General features: G+C 55.5%; 7 protein-coding genes and 2 non-coding genes across 9 annotated transcripts; 7 read left to right on the top strand and 2 right to left on the bottom strand.

Moving 5' to 3' along the window:
* Nucleotides 1-160: 160 nt before the first annotated feature.
* Nucleotides 161-2,227, bottom strand: DL89DRAFT_257604 (uncharacterized protein; the record flags this gene model as incomplete). Its single annotated transcript, XM_040885543.1, has 1 exon — nucleotides 161-2,227. One exon carries the CDS (start codon nucleotides 2,225-2,227, stop codon nucleotides 161-163), a length of 2,067 nt encoding a protein of 688 aa, XP_040743990.1.
* Nucleotides 2,228-2,469: 242 nt separating this feature from the next.
* DL89DRAFT_283902 (uncharacterized protein) lies at nucleotides 2,470-5,975 on the top strand. The gene has a single exon (XM_040889758.1). It carries the CDS (start codon nucleotides 2,711-2,713, stop codon nucleotides 5,870-5,872), a length of 3,162 nt encoding a protein of 1,053 aa, XP_040743991.1. The 5' UTR covers nucleotides 2,470-2,710; the 3' UTR covers nucleotides 5,873-5,975.
* A 1,736-nt stretch (nucleotides 5,976-7,711) lies between these two features.
* On the top strand, nucleotides 7,712-7,785 carry DL89DRAFT_t67. Its single transcript has one exon. It is a non-coding gene; the product is annotated as a tRNA-Val (tRNA).
* Nucleotides 7,786-9,406: 1,621 nt separating this feature from the next.
* On the top strand, nucleotides 9,407-10,605 carry DL89DRAFT_267575 (uncharacterized protein). Its single transcript, XM_040887552.1, has one exon. It carries the CDS (start codon nucleotides 9,755-9,757, stop codon nucleotides 10,526-10,528), a length of 774 nt encoding a protein of 257 aa, XP_040743992.1. The 5' UTR covers nucleotides 9,407-9,754; the 3' UTR covers nucleotides 10,529-10,605.
* Nucleotides 10,606-10,972: 367 nt separating this feature from the next.
* DL89DRAFT_t68 lies at nucleotides 10,973-11,045 on the top strand. Its single transcript has one exon. It is a non-coding gene; the product is annotated as a tRNA-Phe (tRNA).
* DL89DRAFT_267576 (DUF1764-domain-containing protein) lies at nucleotides 11,039-11,564 on the bottom strand. Its single transcript, XM_040887553.1, has one exon. The coding sequence runs from the start codon at nucleotides 11,513-11,515 to the stop codon at nucleotides 11,072-11,074; it is 444 nt and encodes a 147-aa protein (XP_040743993.1). The 5' UTR covers nucleotides 11,516-11,564; the 3' UTR covers nucleotides 11,039-11,071.
* Nucleotides 11,565-11,703: 139 nt separating this feature from the next.
* DL89DRAFT_267577 (uncharacterized protein) lies at nucleotides 11,704-12,825 on the top strand. Its single transcript, XM_040887554.1, has 2 exons — nucleotides 11,704-11,959; nucleotides 12,062-12,825. The coding sequence occupies exons 1-2, from the start codon at nucleotides 11,755-11,757 to the stop codon at nucleotides 12,646-12,648; spliced, it is 792 nt and encodes a 263-aa protein (XP_040743994.1). The 5' UTR covers nucleotides 11,704-11,754; the 3' UTR covers nucleotides 12,649-12,825.
* A 348-nt stretch (nucleotides 12,826-13,173) lies between these two features.
* On the top strand, nucleotides 13,174-14,917 carry DL89DRAFT_267578 (Ureohydrolase). The gene has a single exon (XM_040887555.1). It carries the CDS (start codon nucleotides 13,520-13,522, stop codon nucleotides 14,501-14,503), a length of 984 nt encoding a protein of 327 aa, XP_040743995.1. The 5' UTR covers nucleotides 13,174-13,519; the 3' UTR covers nucleotides 14,504-14,917.
* A 1,835-nt stretch (nucleotides 14,918-16,752) lies between these two features.
* On the top strand, nucleotides 16,753-17,194 carry DL89DRAFT_267581 (POZ domain-containing protein). Its single transcript, XM_040887556.1, has one exon. It carries the CDS (start codon nucleotides 16,775-16,777, stop codon nucleotides 17,093-17,095), a length of 321 nt encoding a protein of 106 aa, XP_040743996.1. The 5' UTR covers nucleotides 16,753-16,774; the 3' UTR covers nucleotides 17,096-17,194.
* Nucleotides 17,195-20,216: the final 3,022 nt, after the last annotated feature.

The following is a 20,216-nucleotide window of genomic DNA, read 5'->3' on the forward strand; positions in this document are numbered from 1 at the left end:
TGATTCAGGCAGTATTCCTGAACGGTTCCGTCGCTCTACGGCCATTGCTGCCAATGCTTTTGGCGCCACTCCGGCAACAAAGAAGCCCCCGCAAGAGGTGTTTCTTAAAGTAAATTATTTATTTATCCATCAACCACACCCAATAAAGTAAGCGCTGTGTTCAGTAGTTGTGGTAACCGCCAGGGTTGCTATACCCAGGCGCGCTGAAACCAGCCGGAGCAGCACTGAAGCCACCAGGAGCGCTGAAGCCCCCCGGACCATCATATCCGCCCGGACCACCATATCCACCAGACGAGTTGTCATAGCCGCCATAGCCGCCATACTGCCCGCCATAGCCTCCCCCGCTGTTTCCACCCGACGCCCGACGGCCATGCGGCTCCTTGCCGGCCTCCTCGAGAATGCCCAAAGCGGTCTGCACCGCGGCCGTAGCAGTCGCCTCCTTATCGGCACTGCCACCCTGGTCCTCATGGCGCTGATGCAGGTTGACAGCCTCGCCCATGACCGCGCCAAGCAGCTTCTGCGACGCCTCATCGCGCTCATCCTCGACATTCAAGGCATTTGTGGACTGCATCTGCGAGATGGCCTTGACGGCGGCTGCCGCGCCCAGCTGCTCATCGGAGTAGCGCGCGAGGTCGCGTTTCTGTTGGTAGATTTCAGTAAAGAACTTTTGCGCTTCGTGTGCAGGCAGCCCACTGGTCGGGATTCCGGCCAGGTCGCGGCTACCGCCACCAAAGACATTGCCCAGGATCTTGGAGAAGAAGGAGCTCTGACCACCACCGGATTTGCCTCCGCCACCACCACCTCCACCGCCTCCACCAAGGAATGACGAGGCCATGCCGAGCAGAGGACCCAGGCCGCCGGCCCCTCCGCCGCCGCCGCCACCGCCGCCGCCAGACTTGTTGCCACCACCACCCAGAAGCCCCATGGCCATGGGAGCAAAGGCTGCAAGCGCGCCAAGTCCGCCAGCACCACCTCCACCTCCACCACCAGCCTTGCTACCACCACCACCAAGCAGTCCCATGGCCATCGGGGCCAGTGCAGCCATATCCAGGCCGCCGCCGCCGCCGCCCAATAGACCACTCAGAGGATCAGCCGGCGCGCCGCCGCCACCACCTCCACCACCTCCCCCGGGGGGACGAGGCGGTCCGCCGCTTCCCTGCGGGCGGCCCTGGTTGCCGCCTTGGGGACGGCCCTGTGGGCCACCCTGCGACGGATTGTACATGCTCGATGACGGGCCTGGGGGGCGCGGCGGTCCATCACTGTTGTTCTGGGGCGGCCGCTGGTTGCCATTGCCACCGCCGTACGGGCCACCCTGCGGAGGGCGGGGACCGGAGTTGTTGCCATATCCGCCTGGACCGCTGTTTCCTGGAGGACCGCCATACGGACCACCCTGGTTATTGCCGCCCTGCGGAGGACGGGGACCAGAGTTGTTGCCATATCCGCCAGGACCATCGTTTCTTGGAGGACCATCATGGGAAGGACGCGGGCCAGAGTTGCCGCCGTATCCGCCTGGACCACTGTTTCCAGAGGGACCGCCATAAGGACCACCTTGGTTGTTGCCGCCCTGGGGAGGGCGAGGACCGGAGTTGCTACCATATCCACCAGGGCCGTCGTTTCCTGGAGGACCACCATACGGACCACCCTGGTTGTTGCCGCCCTGCGGTGGACGGGGACCAGAGTTGTTGCCATATCCGCCAGGGCCGTCGTTTCCTGAGGGGCCATCATGGGAAGGACGCGGGCCAGAGTTGCCGCCGTATCCACCAGGACCACTGTTTCCAGAAGGGCCACCATAAGGACCACCCTGGTTGTTACCGCCCTGGGGAGGGCGAGGACCAGAGTTGCCACCATATCCGCCAGGGCCGTCGTTTCCCGCAGGCCCACCATAAGGGCTGCCATGAGAAGGGCGGGGACCAGAGCTGCTGCCGTATCCGCCCGGGCCGTCGTTTCCATAAGGCCCGCCATGGCTATTGCCCTGAGGCTGGCTGGAATTGCTGCCGGAAGACCCGTGGTAGGGGCCATTGTCCTGGTAGCGTCCCGGCTGACCACCGTGCGAACCATAGCCGCCCTGTGATGGGCCCTCCCCGTGGCCAGCGTAGGGCCCGCCGTAGCCGGCGCCCGGCATGGTGTAGTTGTTGTTTCTCGAGTTGCGCGACTCGTCGTCATTGTCGCCGTAGCCGCGGGGGGCGTAGAAGCCGCCGACATCGTCTTGGCCACCGTAGTAGCTCATTGGTAGGAAAAGAGAAAGAGTTGCAAAATAAATAGAGGAAGAAAAAACTCAGGGTCAAGAGAGAAGAAAGAGCTGGACGCAGTCCAGGTGACATAAAATCGACTAGGAGCGCTTGGCAGCGTGGGTCCGCTCGCTGATTTCTGCTAAAAATCACACGTGACTGGGATACTGGCAGTAGAGCCAATGGCCAAAAAGGCTGTTTGTAAGCTGGCTGCTGGCTGTGGTAAACTTTTTCTTGAGGTACTGACAGCCAAACATTCTCTTTGCATTCAGCACATTTAGCCTCTCTGCTCCGATTCCCTCCTGGCAGCAATACTATCGTCTCAGCTAGACGCTTCTGCATTCCTGGGCTATTTTTATTATTATTCCGCGCTGCATTCGCAACAATAGCACATTCCGGAAGAACAGTTGAACGGCCCCCGCACACATATACCAAACACTAGAGGGAGAATTTTTGGTCTCATTCGCAGTGGATTTCGGGTAATGGTCGATCGACCAGCAGTTGACGAGAAAATGGGCGACACAACAGGGGAAATGGCCAAGCGAGTACTATCGCTACCGGCCAACGGCAAGATCCTGATCTCGCACCTGGTGGACGAGGGCCTGCTGACAGCAGGAAACACGGTGGTGTGCAACAACTGGCCGTTCACAGCAGTAGTCACGGCAACAGGGGCATTTGAGGCAAGCTGGGAGCCCGTGCCAGCAGACTTTGTGGGCACATACGGCAGAGAGTTCATGCGGGCAGAGTTCGAGACGCCGTCGGCATGGGCCACGGCAGTGTGCCGGGTGATGCGAGCCCAGGCGCGCGCACACAAGCACCGCAGAGACGGCGACGAGGAGGTGGGACGGCGGGCCAGCCGATCCAAACAGAAGGCGCCGACCAGCACCGAGGGTCGCGTGGCGGTCAACGGCTGGACGGCCTGCCGCGTGCGGTTTGCAAGGGACGACCCGAACCGCGCGCTAGGCGAGCGATTGGCAGGCGGAACCGGCGATACAATCGAGGTGACGCTGGATGCGCTGCGACGCGAGCTGTGCGCGCGCATTAGCCGTACGCGCGCAGCGCCGAGCCGGGCAGCGTCGGACAGCGAGTCGGAGCCGGACAGCACGCTGGTGGACGGGCTGGCGCAGCGCGTGGAGCACGGGCTGGCGCTGGGATGCGTCAAGCAGCGGCGCGCGGCGGCGGCGGCAGCAGACGCCATCTCGGCCACAGCGCATGCGTCGTCGATGGCCATGTTTGTGCAGCTGGCGGCCCACGGCGACGAGCGCCTGACGCCCCACAGCCGCAAGCGCAAGAGCATCCCCGACATGTCGCGCCACGCCAAGCTGTCGCGTGTGCCCGACGCCGAGCAGACGCTGCAGACCAAGGCCACCCTGGCGTTTTTCCGCGAGCGCGCCCAGGCCCTGGCGCGCCCACACGCCGAAGCAAAGGCCCTGCGTGCCCAGCGCCGCCAGCTGCTGCGACGCAGGATCGGCGGTGCGCTGGACGTCTGGCTGCGCCAGCGCCGCGCACACCGCCAGCCCGCCGATGTTCCGCCGGTCCCTGTGAGTTCGCCTGGGGGCTCGCCGGGCGCTACTGACGAACTGGTCGGCATGGCTGCGGCTGTCAGCGCGACCTTCGCTGATATTGCTGCGCGCCTGCCGTGTCTGACGGATGACGCAGCGCTGCAGGGTATTGCGCTCTGCACGCAGTGTGGGTCGAGCGGCTCGGCGCTGCTGGAGTGCCAGGCATGCGGCGATCGGTACCACGGCTTCTGCGTCAGCCCGCTGGTGCGCGACGCGGCACGGTTTCTGTGCCCGGCGTGCCGCGTGTGCGCCGGGTGTCTGGACGATCGGCCGCCGGAGCTTTTGCAGTGCGACCAATGCGGTACGTGCATGCACGCGCACTGTAGCGCCCAGCGTGCGGTGCACCGTGACGGGCTGGCCGGGCTGGCACGCGAGAATGGCCGGTGGGTGTGCGACCAGTGCGTGGCCTGCCGCGAGTGTGGATTTTCCATGGCCGACGGCGCTCCGGCCGACGGCAAGGCGGCGGCCGAGTGGACAGCGCGCGTGGCATGGGGATGCGACTTCAACCTGTGCGGGCTCTGCACGCAACAGATCGAAAAGGGCAAAGTCTGTCCACAATGCGTGGCCACATACGCCAGCACAACCGCCGGCGCCAATATGGTTTGCTGCGACGTCTGCGCTGTGTGGATCCACACTGCCTGCGACCCGCGCCTGACGCCACACGTCTACGACGCTCTGCTCACGCTGGAGGACGCGCCGTACGTGTGCCCGGCGTGCTGTCTGATGGTCTCTGGCGGTGAGCCTGAAACCGATCCAGTCTGTCTGCCAGCGTGTCTGCAACAAGTGCCCAAGTGCGCACCCCCCATACCCACAGCCAGCGACTCACCCAGCGCCCCACATGTCGCCAGCTTTGCGGCGCCGGTCAAGCAGGAACCCGAGACCGAGGCAGCCAACATGCTGCTGAGCCTGACCCAGAGCGACGTCCGCTTTGACCGCTTCGCCATCGACGCGCTGGAGACCCAGTTCAGCACCTGGGCCGGCGACCGCCGTGTCTGCATGCTCTGCAGCCTGCATGGCGACAGTGCGCAGCTGGGCCGCCTCGTCCCGCTGCTGCATGCTGCGCCCGGTCACGCCGCCAGCCAGTGGGTGCACGTCGAGTGTCTGGCGTGGGCCTGGGGCCCGCGCTCCACCACCATCAGCGCCCTAGGTTCCAGCCACAGCGGCGCCAGCAGCCCAGTTACCGGCCCAGGCGCTGCCGGTGCTGCGCTGGTGCGCTTCGAGGGCCGCCTGGATGCCAGCCGCGCCGACCTACTGTGCTCGCTGTGTGGCCGCGTGGGGGCGTCGTTCCACTGCTGCGCCCCCGTGGCCTGCAGTGGCTCTGCCTACCACCTGCCGTGTCTACTGCTGGCCGGCTCTCCTGCTGGCACTGCGCCCGGCCAGCCCCAGTACTGCGCTGGCTGGCGCCGCGCGCTGTGTGCCGAGCACGTGCCTCTGTTTTCCGCCATGATGCCCGCCGATACTACAACCGCCTCATACGCCGACGTGCGCGTCGAAGCCAGCGTGGACGAGCCCGGCACGCCGCCCGCTGGTCCGGTCCGGCTCGGCAGCCTGGAGATCAGTGCCTGGGGTGCAGTCCCTGCCGATGCACCCGAGCCGCACGCCGTGACCGCCGAATTCCCGCGCTGGGTCATTCCGCCCGACGGTTTCGTGTGCGCCCGCGCCTTCTGCATTAACGGCCATGCGCTGCGCATGCACATTGCCACCAGGATCGAGGGCCCTGTCGCCCTATGGTGTGGCCACATTAGCCAAGACGCCGCTGTCGCCGAAATCCAGGCCGAGGCGCTGGGCGATCTTGTCGGCCGTCTGCTCGCCCAGCTGCTGGGCGTTCTGGGCGTCGCTGACGACCACCTTTACTCTGCCTTCGCCCGAGCCGCTGCCCACAAACCCTTCCGCTTCCTTGGCCTAACGCGCTGTTCGCTGTACGACCTGTTTGTGCGTCGTGTTGACAACTACGATCGTCTGTGCGAGCGCGCACGTATGGCACGCAGCCGCTCTGTCTCAATGATCCCCGTCGTGCCGCCTACCCTGGCAGATACTGATGCTCCCCCAATATCCACCCCCACCCAGATGGTCACCGATTGATGATATTTGCACTTGCTCACCTCTCCATTTTTTCTAGCTTCCTGCCACTCCTCTGTATGTAATTGAACAACAATATACCAACTACACGTTGCATCTATTATATAGTTAGCTATTCGTATAAACGTGAATGAAAAGGGTCAAGATTTTATACAGCGACCAGTAGCTACCCACTGAAGAACAATCTCCTTTTATATCCACGTCGACACTTTGTAAAATAGAATATAGACTACTCTGCATATAGGTTGCAGTTTGAGGGACTACCCACGGTGCTTGACCAAATGTGTTTGCCAAAGAGCCTGCTCTCCCGGGTCCAAATCCCGACTTTGCCCCGACCTAATTGCATATAGATGATGAAGGAGGCAAGCGACCAGAAGGAGAACAAAACTCTAGGCGGAGGCATTGTAGGGACAGGGTCTCGGAATGTCTGCAGTGTAAACGAGTAGTAACCCGATGATAGTCACAGTGATAACCGCAGATAAATGATATATTTCCACAGTATTTCTCTGCATGTCAACTGTGTTACAACAATGTAGCTATTTGGAAAACACCCAATAGGTAACCACAGATTGATATAGATACCAGCGATATGTAGTGTTTGCCGACATCTCCTATTTTCGGCTCAGATTGCCACAAATCAAGGATCACTCTGTTCACCTCACTCCTTGAATCCCTTAGCAAAGTATCTACCTTGAGTTCTATCATCACATATGTATCCACATACCTCTCCGGCGCATTAGCATTACCATCAAGGCTCTTACATGGACGAAACAGCTTTTCTGCACTCTCCCACCAGTTCAGCGGCAGTCTTCTCACCAGGTATATGAACTTTGTGCTCCTACATAGTGCCTTGACGTCTGACAACAGTATTTTTCATCCTGTATAGCTGAGCAACTAGCGCCTGGATATCAAATAGGGCTTTCAGCTGCTCGTTGATGAGGTGCTTTAGATAATCATTTTCATTGTCGCTCAACCTCTGAAGCTTTTTGACACTTCTGCGGAGCACCTTCTCCAACAGCTTCTCATATTCCTTCTGGAGGCGGGCAAGGCTGCCGGTGAGGTCGCTCAGGCTCTTGATGGCTACATCTTCCCCCCTCCTTGCCTCTGCTCATGCTGCTTCAGTTGCCTCCTTCTTCTTCATGGTTGTGAGGCTGGCCATCACCGCAGATAGCCGGGGCCATGCTTTTGGCGGAGAGTGCCCACAAGCAGGAGGTAATGCGATAATGCCCTGTGGACGGTGCGCTCTGGGAGGGGGATCTCATGTGGCAATTCTGCTGGTGGTTCACTGCAACCATTTCCGTCAACCACGCTAGATTCGCTAGTTGGTATTTGTTGACTTAGCTCTTAAAAGTAAAAAATGAAAATGGCAGTTGAACTGAACGCAACTCCACAAGCACAACTGCTGGTGATATAAATAAGGACCTAGAGCCTTAGCCTTGCAAAACGTCACAAAACATAGGATATTTTCTGATGCATCACAATGGCATGTAAAAAATAGGAATCACAGGCACTTCGACTACTGGTGCCTCTGAGTACTTGGGCCAGCGACGCTGACGCTACACAGACAAACGACTACTAACCTGCTTAATTTATTTTCTCGCGTAATGAACATTCCACCACTCTTGCAGTTTTCTACTGGGTGTCATTGCCACGGTATTGGCATAGAAATGGGTGTGAAGCGCGGCAGCCTCTGCCTAATGCCGACAGCTGGTGTGGACGCCGCGGTCGGAGCCCAGATGCAAGGGAGACAATTGGGGATTTGCCATTGGTACGAGATGGACTCTTTCGAGTACAGATTTTAAAAGGCGAGAATCAGAAATCGGCGGTTAACCGTCCTGAACGGCGTTCATGGTGTAGTCGGCTATCACGTATGCTTCACACGCATAAGGTCTCCAGTTCGATCCTGGATGAACGCAATGGTTCTTTTTTCTTGTTTTGCCACCAGCCGATCCGGCTCCTTTTTACCCGGGATCGTTGGGGGCGCTAGTGGGGTTGACATCCCCGCAGACGTGTGCAACTGACACCTTGCCTCTGCCTACTTTTTTTTTCTCGATCGATTCTTCTTGAGGCCAGAAATGACAGCCCTGATGCCTGTGGCAGCCCTGACAACTATGTATGCCCCAACGTGTCAGGGCAGACATATATCGCCCGCATGTCTGCTATGTACACCGCCTGCTTTATAAGCTCGCACATGCGCAGCAACATTTGCCGGCTTTCGCAGTATCCACAACTACTATCTATCTCAGTTTCTTATTTCGTTCTTTTTTAGCGCCAGCACCACACAGCCACAATGTACACCTGCCCTTGCTCAGGCTGCAGCCAGCTCTTCGACACCCCCATCAAGGTGATCGAACATGTGCGCACAGCTCACTTTTACCCCGACATTAGCGAGTTCTGACCAGCTCATATAGACGCCACATATAGACTTCCTCAATCTCTAGATACACACTTCATTCTCTAAATATACAATTCAACTTTGCTCAGTAGACACACCATTAATCAGCCAGCACACCTACAGTCTAGAAACAGGTGTTTTGTTTGCATAACCACTGACTACTAAACAGCAACGGCCATGTCGGGTAGGAAAAAATCGGACCATGGTCGTCTGCCAGTCATGGTAATTGGCAGTGGGTCCACTGTGTTGACATTGGAGCTCTAGACTACTCTTGTGCCGCCATGCCAACGCCCAAACCACATGAAATTGGATCCCAAGCTGGCCAGGCTATTTCATGTTCTTCACTCTGTCTTTCATATTACATTTACTCACTCTACATATAAACTCGTAACTATGCATTTGATCCCAAAGGTTAACACCACTCACTACACAATCTGAATCCGCAGAATTGTCTCCTTATTCAGTGGGCTCTGCAGCTACTTTGTCCAGTGCACCGTCGTCAGTATGATCATTGCCCGGACTACTGTCTTGCACATGGTCTTTCCAAAGTGCCCACTCAGCAAGAGCGTGTGGCTCATCAACACCACACTCGGCATATCTGAAAACCAGCCAGGTATGAGATCGCAGCCTCCAGCTCTTTGGGATGGAGGAGTGGCACCATGGCCCCATGAAAACTGCCCACGAACAGCCGCAGCGAGAGCCTGCTGTCCTCTTGTCTCTGCTGACTCAACCTCTGGCCACAACTTTTGACACGGATTCCGATAGAGCTTCCGTCGATGTAGATCATGGCGTAGCACACAGATGGTCTTGGTCCTGGTCCAATACTGGCGCACGGATACGCAAAAACAAAAGCAAACCGATTTGCAATGCGCATTGCACCTCCTATCGCCGGAAGACCACCGCTTGCAGATGAGGCACCTGTATGCTGCCTGCAACACCGCCAGGCTGTGCATAAGCTCATGCGACTTCATGTGCAACTGCAATATTGCAGTGTCGCATTGATTTCTGCGGTCCGCTAAGGCTGCCTGCCACTTTGGGGAGAGATAGGCAGGACCGTGCAGCACCTTGGGAGCGCCTGCCATCGGCTCTTTATTAAACTGCTGCTGCCCCTCTCCTTTGCACAGTCCCTAGCTCCCTAACCCCTGCCCACTAGTCTTGTTACATTTTATTGCTCCTCTATGCCATTCTTGAAGAGCGGGATATACCATGGGCCACGGCTATCTGACGAACAGCGGATACAGGTAGGGGTCGGCAGAGCCATGCATGGAAATGAACGGAGGTGCAGGCATCTTATCTGAGGAAACCTTTGCCTGTTTCTGTAGACGGCCACTGCATTAAGGCTGCACCTGGATCCTGTGGGCAGCGGAGATAGAGCTATCATTATCGCCGGAATATGCTGTTACAGCCTGACTCTCTTGCTGGTGCTGTATTGCTGGCTCAATTACAGCTACCACCCTATCCGGGCAAAGAATGTGCGGCTTGCCACAGTCATGTACATCACAGGCCTGCTCTGGTTTGTGGCAGACTTGCCAACAAACGGCCACGTCAATATTGTCGGCTCCTGGACGATATGCAAGCTGTGGGCAATCTGGGGCCGTGCGGCATTGGTATACGTGTCATCGTGCTGTATTCTAATGCGTGCATATGCGCTTGACCTGGTATTCAATCGCAAGCAGCCATATCGTGGGTGGGCGGTCCTTGTGCCTATCATCATCATCGCAGTGGTTGTTCTCTCCTACTGCATCACGGGCCAGCTAGTTAGTGACGACCTGACAGTCGCATTCATTCCGTCGCTGCAGCTCTGCTACTACAGCGATGCCTTCCGGTATGCAAGTCTGTCGATTGTGTGGCTGGTCTGGCTAGTTATTCTGTACTACACCATTCGGATTCGCAGAATCACATCCTCGTTCAACGAGTTCCGCAACTACCTTGCGCAGTGCATCATTGCATTCCTGCTCATTGCCGAGACCACGGCACTGCACATTGCATTCCCGAGGTACCCGCTTAACAAGACTGTTCGTGTTGTGAACACGGCGTTCGACATATTCATCAGCAGTGCCTGTATCTGGATTGTCCTCGCGTACCCAGCATACAAATGCCTGTTCGATCGTGGGGAGTACCTCAACCAGTGGCTCTGGAAGCTGCGGGATGACGGGCTCCAGAAGGCGTACGGGGTGGAATCGAACGAGACGTACCTGGTTGGACAGATACAGTTTTCCTCGACTGCCCAACTGCACTCTGACTACAAGCGGCAGCTTTTGTGAGTCGCAACTATAAATATATGCTGTACATGTTTTATAGAGAGCATGATCCAGCCCAATGAGGGACATTGCGATTGGAAATAGGCAGGTGCGATCAATCAGTTCATCTCACTTACCCTTTCGGGTATTCTGTGACAACATGTGTTCATACAAAGTCCACAGGTTTCATATGGCAATGCAGTGTTGGGTCAGTGCACAGGTCGCTCAGGGATATCATCTAGTCACACAGGAGATAGATTCCCAAATAAAACCTGGCGATTGAGGCTGTCTGATCTCTAGCATGTCGCTGATATCAAGCACAGCACACAGCGTGAATGTTTGGGAGACGTATCCTGATGAGAGCGCCGTTGAGAGCGGCATAGCCACTGTGTGTATATAATAGGTAGCTATTATTTTCTTCAAATTCTAACGAACTGGCGCGGACAATAGCTTGGACTGTGTCTTTCTGGGGCTTTAGCTCATCTGGGAGAGCGTATGACTGAAGTTCATAAGGCACCGTGTTCGATCCACGGAAGCCCCACTAGCATTTCTTTTTATTTTTTGCAACTAGAAACAGCAATCGCACTCGAAGGGGCACAGATCGGTATCGCCCTCACCCTCACCAATGTGCAGATCGTCCATGTAAAAGACGCGCATGCCGTCGTCTGTATATTTTGAGTTGGCTCCACGCGAGTCGCCGAAGAGGTCGTCCGCCGGTTTTTTCTGATGAGGCACTATCGGCTTTGCTGTAGCAGAGGCATCCACGACCTGGACAGCCTTCTTCTTCTTATCCTTTACGACGGGTGCCAGTGTGGGTTCGGTTGGCTTGGCCGGAACAGTAGCTGCTTCAGCAACAGCAGGCTTCGACGAAAAAATATCGTCGATGTCATCGGCAGCCTTGGCTTTTGCAGCCTGCACCTTTGTCTTAGCCGCTACTGCCTTCACAGCCGCCTTGACTGGCGTCTTTTTCGAGGGCTTTGTAACCTTGCCTCCTGCTTCCCGCTTGACCATGTTTAGTGTGTGAAATGTGTCAAATAACTTGAATATTGGCTGAAGCGTGTCAAAAAATAGACGTGTGCTGGCGCTCGTTTTTTGCTACGAAAAATTTTCAAGCAAGGCCGATCCTGCACACGTGACTAAATTGCTGCGTGTGTCTGGCCTAGCATGCAGGTTTTCTGCAGCAACGCGTGTTTCTTCTTCGCAATTTACTCTTGCACATAACTTTTTTATTAACAAACTGCTCTCTAGTCATGTTCTGTAACCTCATTTCCTCGCGTGTGGTCTCGTTCGTTCCGTCAGTGCGCGCATTCAGCCAGTCGGCCCTTTGGCAGCAACCTGGCGCTAGTGCGACGCGTTCTGGAGCTAAGAAGGCTGTGAAGAAGCCCGCGAAGAAAACTGCGAAGAAGCCCGCAAAGAAGGAGCCCAGGCCGCCGTCCAAGGCCGCAATTCTGGAGAGTAAGTAATTTGTTCAAACTCCGAGATTAAGAGCCTGCGTAATGTGCACTGAGAGCGCACCCCTGTTTCAATCAGGTGACTGATATGCTACCGCCCATGTAGAGCAGCTCAGCTCGAAGAAGGCACTGGTGAAGCTGCCCAAGGGCCCAGCGCGCATGTTTGCTATCTTCATCAACGAAGTGACGGCTGACCTGAAGAAGGACCAGTCCAACGTTGTGAACATAGCCGAGATCACCCGCGTGGCGTCGCAGAGATGGCGGGCACTGAGCGATGCTGAAAAGCAGAAATACCAAGTCCAGCAGACCGAGTTGAAGAAGAAGTACGAGCAGGAGCTGCGCCAATGGTGGGCTACAGTGGACCGCAAACTGGTTGACCTTGAGAACAAGCGCCGCCGCCGTATCAACGCAGCGGTAGCCAAGGAGGGCAAGGGGTCGCGGATGACTCTGCTTAAGGACCCGTTCGCACCTAAGCGCCCGCCAACGTCATACATCGTGTATGCTTCTGAGAAGTTGTCGCAGTCACTGCCTGTCCAGGGGATCACTGAAATGAGCGCCCAGGCAAAGACGGTGGCGGCCCAGTGGAGGTCGCTGTCTGATGCAGAGAAGGCGCCGTATGTGCTGCGGGCCAAGGAGGCCAAGGCCAAGTTCGACAAGGAGCTGGCAGCGTACAACGCCAAGATCGGCGCTTAGGCCCGAGCTTTTGCCTTCCCATGGAGCGTGCCACGTATGCTGCTGCATGAGGTCATTGCTAATCATCCTACCCCTTCCTTCCTGATTATACTTTTCCGTATCAAATGCAATCACCTTCAATCTCTACTGCAGGTAGGCTGGGCCCCCATTGTGACGTGCAGTGCGATTCTGTGGCTTCGGCATTTCCGAGTTTGCGACTACATCGATAAGAGCTGGGCGGGCAAAAACGCAGTGCATGGCGTAGTACTATCCAGCACGGTAGGCTCTGGAGGCGGGAAACTATTTTGTGCGAACCGCATCACGGGTGATCTCTGGTCTCTGATTGGCTGCAGTTCACGTGGCACAGGGGAAACACCACTATAATTGGCTGGTGGTCATTCAGCGGCAGGTGCGCAAATTGGCATTTTGTTCCCACACGCTCTGCCCAGCTACATGCGTGTGTGTGCGGCTGGCACGACTGTGATGTGCCCATCCCTGAAAAGTATAAAAGGGGGGTAGCCTGCCCGCTCCAAACCTCGTTTCATCGCAAAACACAGCAGCGCAGCATCTCTCTTCATATTTCTTTTGAAACGGTAAGTCTGTCGTCAGTTCCTTCCCCCCTCTGCCGAGCATCTTCCCCGCCAACCAGGTCGCAACGTATCGGTCCATTTATTTTTCTGGTCGCAACTTCCGACAAGCCGGCACGGTCTTCTGTCCCCAACAAAAGCGTTATTGAGTCCTGCCTAAACAAACACTAGCAGCCGTCTACTACAAGAAGCCCAATACTTAAAAACCGTCTCTCCCTCCCAGCTAGACATCCGGTATCCAAGAAACTCAAGCACACCTCTTTCTTTCTCTGAACTCTACCCATCCACTGAATTCTTCACATATAATGGCTCCTGTCGACTACAACACCACTGATGCCAGCCTGATGGCTGCGCGCACCAAGTTCCTCAAGAACCCCAAGACCGTGGGCATCACATGCGTGCCGTTCAGCGGCGGGCAGCCCAAGGGCGGCGTCGACGACGGACCTGTCGAAATGATGCGCTTTGGCGTTCTCGACCAGATCCAGGACATGGGCTACAACATCGAGCTCAGCGATGGCATGGACAAGTACCAGACCATGAAGCCGGCCGATGATCCGCCTATCGGCAAGATGAAGAACCCACGCTATGTGTCGATGGCTGCACGCCGCGTCGCCGAGCAGGTGCGCGCCCAGTGCGAGAAGGGCAACATTGCTGTGACTCTGGGCGGCGACCACTCGATCGGCATGGGCACCCTGGTGGGCAGCTCGTCGGTGTATGGCGATGATCTGTGCGTGATCTGGGTCGATGCGCACGCGGACATCAACACACCTGACACGACGGAGTCTGGCAACCTGCATGGCTGCCCGCTGTCATTTGTCCTCGGCATCTGCGATGCTGAGAGTCCGTTTGACTGGATCAAGCCGTGCATCCGTAAGGACCGCCTCGTCTACATTGGCCTGCGCGACGTCGATGCTACTGAGAAGGCAATTCTGCGCAAGCACAACATCAAGGCCTTCAGCATGCACGATGTCGACCGTCACGGTATCGGCAAGGTCGTCGAGATGGCGCTGGACCACGTCAACAAGGACCGGACGCTGCCGGTACACATGAGCTTCGACGTCGATGCCCTCGACCCGTCGGTTGCGCCTGCTACGGGAACCCCCGTGCGCGGCGGCCTGACCTTCCGTGAGGGCCATTATATCTGCGAAGCTGTCGCCGAGACCGGATGCCTGGTGTCCCTTGATCTTGTCGAGGTCAACCCTGCGCTGGGCGACCCCGAGTCCCTGCGCCAGACGGTGGCCGTTGGCTGCTCGCTCGTTCGGTGTTCGCTTGGTGAATCGCTTCTCTGAGTTGGCAAATTTTTCTCCGCTCCTCCTAAACCCCCAAGTGCATTAAACGTAATATACTCCTACCTCTCCTATCTGCGCCTAGCGCATGTGAATGGCACTGCTGGACTGGCATAAATTGCCCAGGTCACCTGCGGCAAGCACACTGCTTTTTTGACGCCTGCAGAGCGACAGATCATGCTGGGCCTATGTCAGAGGTGCAGTTGTCACGAGAAGTAAAATGTGTCTAGGCGCTCATGCTTCTCAGGTTGTTTTGTGCCGCTGGCTTGTGCATTCCCCGAGCCATTTGGCGTTACGTGGCTTTCATGTACTGTTGGCGCACCCGTTTCAAAATGGCTGACATGTTGCTCGCTGAGATGCTCTTGAAGGGCTAGTATTACTGTGATCACCCAGAAGTAATTAGTGCTTTAATGCAACTAACCCCACTTTGAGTAAACAGCTTGGCTCTTTACTCCCTTTTCATTTTCTTTTATTCGCATTTCTTCGCATTGATATTCACCAATTGACTTACCTTCACTGGCCTATTTTTGTTGCATTTCGTTGTTTTATTTTATTTACTTCAAGATGAGCTACTATACCGCCGAAACGTTTTTCACGCAGGTGGCGTCTGGCGCTTCTCTCGCCCCAGGAAATTTGGTGCGCCTCAAAAACGCCATGGGTAGGTGCTCTGCTGCAGCAGTAAGTGATAGTGCACCTGTAGAGTTGATATAAGCTCTGGGATAATCTCAACGATTCAACGAAGCGCTCTCTTCAACAAACACTCCAATCTACTGCAGAAACGGTATGCACTACATAATTTTGTTTGCCTATGTAGATATGGTAGGGTTATTCCTATACCACCATTGATGCTTGGTATACTAATATTATATATTGAGGATATATAGGGCACCTCCATGGATAATGCTTCGAGGAACAAGCGTTGCAAAACTGTCCAGTTCATGTCCAAAAAATGTACGTCTGAAGGCGAGTTGCGCAAATCCATCAGCTGCAAATCAGGAGCACTTGCCCAGAGACGCAGGAAGATGGGGGAAGTGCTTTCTGCTGACATGCTGACGTGTGCGCTGGACGAGCTTCTCGCCGAAATCGATAGACCAACCCTATTTGATAGAATCAGCAACTCGTTGGTTGACGACGTGCTGGATAACTTCAAGGCGAACTCTGCACGAAATGAGATGCCGCTTGCTTGCCGATGGTCTGGAGTCGCTATTGTTAGTGATCTTCAAGCAAATCTACCAGAGGCTTTCGTCAAAAGCGATCAGTCTGAAGGATACCATGGATAAAACGTGGCATCGAGATAGTGACGCAACTCGCTGATTGAAGCCCGGGAACTCTGGATGGCAAATGAAGACATATTTCTGAAGCTCCTCTCGGCGGGCTGCCCCAAGCTTTTGAAGTCGATGCCTCGCAAGATGTATCTGCTTCTTTTCTCAGTCGAAAAGCCGTCTGATACTGGGCTCGATGAGAGACTTCCAGACAAGAGAATGGAAAACTTCCACACCTACAACTGGGTCGACACTTTCGAAGAGCTTCTCGGAGAGGATGCTCATAGCTACGAGGGCTTCATGGGGCTGAAGAGTTTCTATGAGAGGAATTAAACTCGTTTAGTGGTAGTTTCGTAATAAAGCTGTGTTTCAAAAACAGCGTATTGACCGAATGCAGAGACTATATACCGATCGACAACGAGCCTGCTTCAATTGGCTCAATGAGAGACATATTACCTATGGTCAGCCGTGTAAACCTTCAGCAATGTGGATAAATATTCTCAATCCCTTATTAAAAACAGAGCAGCAAGAGCTACGGAGGAGAAAATGAGGACGGGCTAGTCCCAAGGTATCTGAAAATACATGCAGTTGGCTTGTCATCATGGTGTTGAAGTGTGCTGCTGCTTCGGGGTCAACAGGATGGCTTGATTATCATTAGCGTTGATGCAGCAAAGCCAGAACAAAAGATTGTGATCAATCTCTGCCTCAGCTATCGAACAGCTTGTCCATCAGTAATGTTGATGGAAGGCCTCTGCCAGCTTCTGATGGGTCGTCGGACTTTTCCTCCTCAACGCTAATATCGTCGATGGCGCAAAATCTGCACAGAATGCCTGCCTCTATGTGTGCGTTATTCTCTGAGGACAAGTGCATTGATAGGCCCAATTACAAGCAGCGCGTGTGATCAACTTTTCCCATAGCTAAACCTCGCTACCTGTGAGCCCCTTTTCTGTGCGTGCAGGCTGCACCGCCTGACAGCAGTAATAAACATATTCCACACATACCTCTTTCCACAATGTCTGGTACTGAAGAATCCCCCACTGTGAAGCTGACCAGCGGCGATGGCTTCTCATTCATTATTGACAAGGCGGTTGCCAAGCAATCGGCTACTATAATGAATATGCTCGACATGTCAACGGGTGGGTTCACTGAGGCACTGACCAGCGAGATCAGATTCCCAGAAATTAAGGGCCAGGTGCTGGAAAAGGTGTGCCAGTACCTGTTTTACAAACACAGGTACGCCGATGAGGGTGCAACCGAGCGAGTGCCAGACTTTGAATTTGACCTTGAAATATCTCTGGAGCTGATGATGGCTGCGGACTATCTCGACTGCTGAACGTTTGTTGAATAAATTCTCTTGAGATTTCAGCTGGAGTGACACGCCCTGGCGACATCACCTGCTATATTATCCAGTAGCATCAGCGGGAAATGCTGGGAAGTGTGTGGATAATGTCCATAGCGAGATGCAACCACCAAGGCCATCGTCAGTCGTTGCATGGGCTGATTCGGTCAGACCAGATCAGATCAGCTAAACTCTATGTGGCTTAGCTAAATTTGATCCATCAACCACACGCGCGCGTTAGCCTGGTTTTCGCGTTGCTTTGTGAGAAAAAAATCCGCTCTTTGCTTTCGCACCAGCTACATTATTCAACATTCTGACACAATGAGCGGACGGCGCTCAGCAAACAAACAGGGGACCACCAACGGCGTGCGATATGCCAAGGGGGACCTGAATGGCCTATCGTCTTCTAGCAGCTACGAGACAGCAGAGTCCGAGGCTGCGGATGACGTGGGCTCTGACACCGACTCACCTGCACCAAACCAAACAGGCAGCAGGCTGGTCAATGCACAGCATAGTCCTGACGAGTACCGCGCCGGGTCAATCATGCATATAAGCCTTCGCAACTTTGTCACATACGACCGCATCGAGGTGTCGCCAGGACCAAACCTCAACATGATCATTGGCCCCAACGGTACTGGCAAGAGCACGATTGTGTGCGCTATAGCGCTGGGTCTTGGCGAAAAGCCTTCGGTCCTAGGTCGTGCCAAGGATATTAGCGAGTACGTTAAGCACGGGCACGAGTCAGGGTCAATCGAGATTACGCTGGCTGGCAAAGATGGAAGTGGTCCGGTGCGGATTCGGCGCGATATCAACCACCAGAACAACATGTCGTCATGGAAGCTTAATGGCAGAGCGGCAACTTTCAGCGAGGTCAGCAGTATGACAAAGTCGATGCATATCCAGGTCAACAACCTGTGCCAATTTCTGCCGCAGGACCGGGTGGTGGAGTTCTCAAAGATGTCGCCACAGGAGCTCCTCAAGGAGACGCAAAAGGCGCTGGGTCGAGATGATCTGTGGGACTTGCAAAAGAAAATTGTCGAGAGACGCACACAAGAGCGACAAAAACTGACTGAGATCCAGCGGCTCCGCCAGGACACCGAGACACTGCGCAAGCAGAACGATGTGCTAGAGCGTGATGTGCAGCGGTGGCAAGAGCGGCAGGCAGCAGAGTCCCAGATGCGCGTACTTACTGCACTCATACCGGTTGTAAAATACACCGAGGCCAAGGCTGGGCACGATCGACGCAAGGAGGAGCGCAGGCGCGCCCATACCAACTACATGGAAGTGCGCAACCAGCCTGGGCCAGCTGAAGACGAGATCAAGACGTTGGATGGCAAGATTGCCCGTACCGAGAATACGCGTCGCCGCAAGCAGGAAGAGCGCAACGAGCTCGAGAAGGAAGCCCGCCACCAGCTCAACCAGCTGGAGCGACTCGACAAAACACAAACCGACCTGCAAAATGAATTTGAGGAACTCAAGAAGCGTGCGCAGAGGCGGCGTGAGGAAATCCGTAAGATGCGCGAGCAGATATCACTGCTCGAGGCAAGCCATCCGCCAGAAAAGCCCCAGGGCGAGACAGAGGAGCTGAAGCGCCAGATTGCGGCATGTCGCGAGCGGATACTGGAAATGAACAACGAGGTGCAGCAGCTGCAGGACGAACAGCGAGAGCTGATGCGGGGTGGTGGGCAGATGAACAGGGATTTGGCTCTGCGCGACGAGGAGCTGCGCAAACTCGACGATGTTGTCGCGCGGCGGCGCAGCAACCTGCGCAGCTTCAGCGAGGACACGTTTAAGGCGCTGGAGTGGCTTGAGGCCAACCGCAGCAAATTCAAGCAGCATGTATTTACGCCTATCTGCCTCGAAGCATCTGTGCAGAATCCCCAGTACGCGCGAGTGATCGAAAGCATTGTGACCATGAGCTCGCTGCGCACGTTTGTCACGCAATGCGACGATGACTACTATACGTTCACGCAGGAGGTCATAGACCGTATGAAGCTCAGAATCGATGTCGTGAGTTACCACAAGAGCTTGAGCGACTTCAACCCTCCGCTGCCTCGTGATACGATCCGGGAGCTTGGGTTCGACGGCTACGCGATCGACTTTATTGAGGCTCACCCCACGGTGCTGGCAGCGCTATGCAACAAGGACAACATCCATGAGGTGCCAGTCGCCCTCGGACGTGTAGACAACGAGGCAATCGAGCGCAAGGGTGCATTCAAGGAATATGTCGCCGATGCCACAAAGTATACCATCACCCGTGGCCGCTACGGTGCCCACTCATCGACTGTGATGACAGCGCGGATCAAGCCGCAAGCGCGTCTCCTGTCGTCTGGCGAGACAGAGGAGGTCCAGGCAATACGTTCCCGGCTCATGAAGGAGATGGATGAGTTCCGTGACCAGCTGACCGAGAATGAGAAGAAGATGAAGAAGCTCAGCATCAAGGACCGCAAGGTGCGCGATAAACACCGCGAGGTAGAAAGCAAAGGCCAGGAGCTAAGGAAGGAGCGCGATCGCCAAAACAAGGAGGTCAGTATGTGGGAGACACAAAGGCTCCAGATCGAGACGAAGTCAGCACAGCTGACAAACATGATACAAGAGGAGAGGCGTGACGCACAGGGCACCAGTACAGCGGCTGAACAAGAGCGCCGACGGATCACTGAGATGCAGCACGAGAATGCACGGCGCCGTGCTGAAACCATCGCCAGCATTGCTCAAATTGTCGACAAGCTAGCTTCAGTGATACATGAAATTGCCACCGTCAGCCTGTCGGGCCACAGCGACATGGCTCGGTTGCGCTTGCTTAGAGTCGAAGCCGAGCGATACAAGGAGGCCATCGCAGATGCCAAGCGCCAGTTCGATGAAGCCAACGCCAGCTATGAGGAGGCCAAGCAACATGCCAAACGTTGCCTAGAGGAGACGCGGAGCCTCACGGAGAAAATGAGTGACGACGAGCGCCAGGCTGTACGTGATCTGCAGAATCAGCGGCGGGATGCGTCGTTTGAGGATCTCGAGATCGAGCTGTCTACATGCCAGCAGCGCCTCAATCTTGCGTCAAACAGTGGTCTCACAGCGCGTGTTATGGAGCAGTACGAGGAGCGCAAGCAGCGGCTCCAGG

Source organism: Linderina pennispora (genome assembly GCF_002104995.1).
Source record: "Linderina pennispora strain ATCC 12442 chromosome Unknown DL89scaffold_6, whole genome shotgun sequence".
NCBI lineage: Eukaryota > Fungi > Kickxellomycota > Kickxellomycetes > Kickxellales > Kickxellaceae > Linderina > Linderina pennispora.

Excerpts from the sequence above, each read along its gene's own strand:
- DL89DRAFT_267575 (XM_040887552.1), top strand. The coding sequence starts at position 9,755 with ATGTACATCACAGGCCTGCTCTGGTTTGTGGCAGACTTGCCAACAAAC.
- DL89DRAFT_283902 (XM_040889758.1), top strand. The coding sequence starts at position 2,711 with ATGGTCGATCGACCAGCAGTTGACGAGAAAATGGGCGACACAACAGGG.
- DL89DRAFT_267577 (XM_040887554.1), top strand. The coding sequence starts at position 11,755 with ATGTTCTGTAACCTCATTTCCTCGCGTGTGGTCTCGTTCGTTCCGTCA. Across the intron at positions 11,960-12,061 it reads CAAGGCCGCAATTCTGGAGA|AGCAGCTCAGCTCGAAGAAG; the intron begins GTAAGTAATTTG and ends CCGCCCATGTAG.
- DL89DRAFT_267581 (XM_040887556.1), top strand. The coding sequence starts at position 16,775 with ATGTCTGGTACTGAAGAATCCCCCACTGTGAAGCTGACCAGCGGCGAT.
- DL89DRAFT_267578 (XM_040887555.1), top strand. The coding sequence starts at position 13,520 with ATGGCTCCTGTCGACTACAACACCACTGATGCCAGCCTGATGGCTGCG.
- DL89DRAFT_267576 (XM_040887553.1), bottom strand. The coding sequence starts at position 11,515 with ATGGTCAAGCGGGAAGCAGGAGGCAAGGTTACAAAGCCCTCGAAAAAG.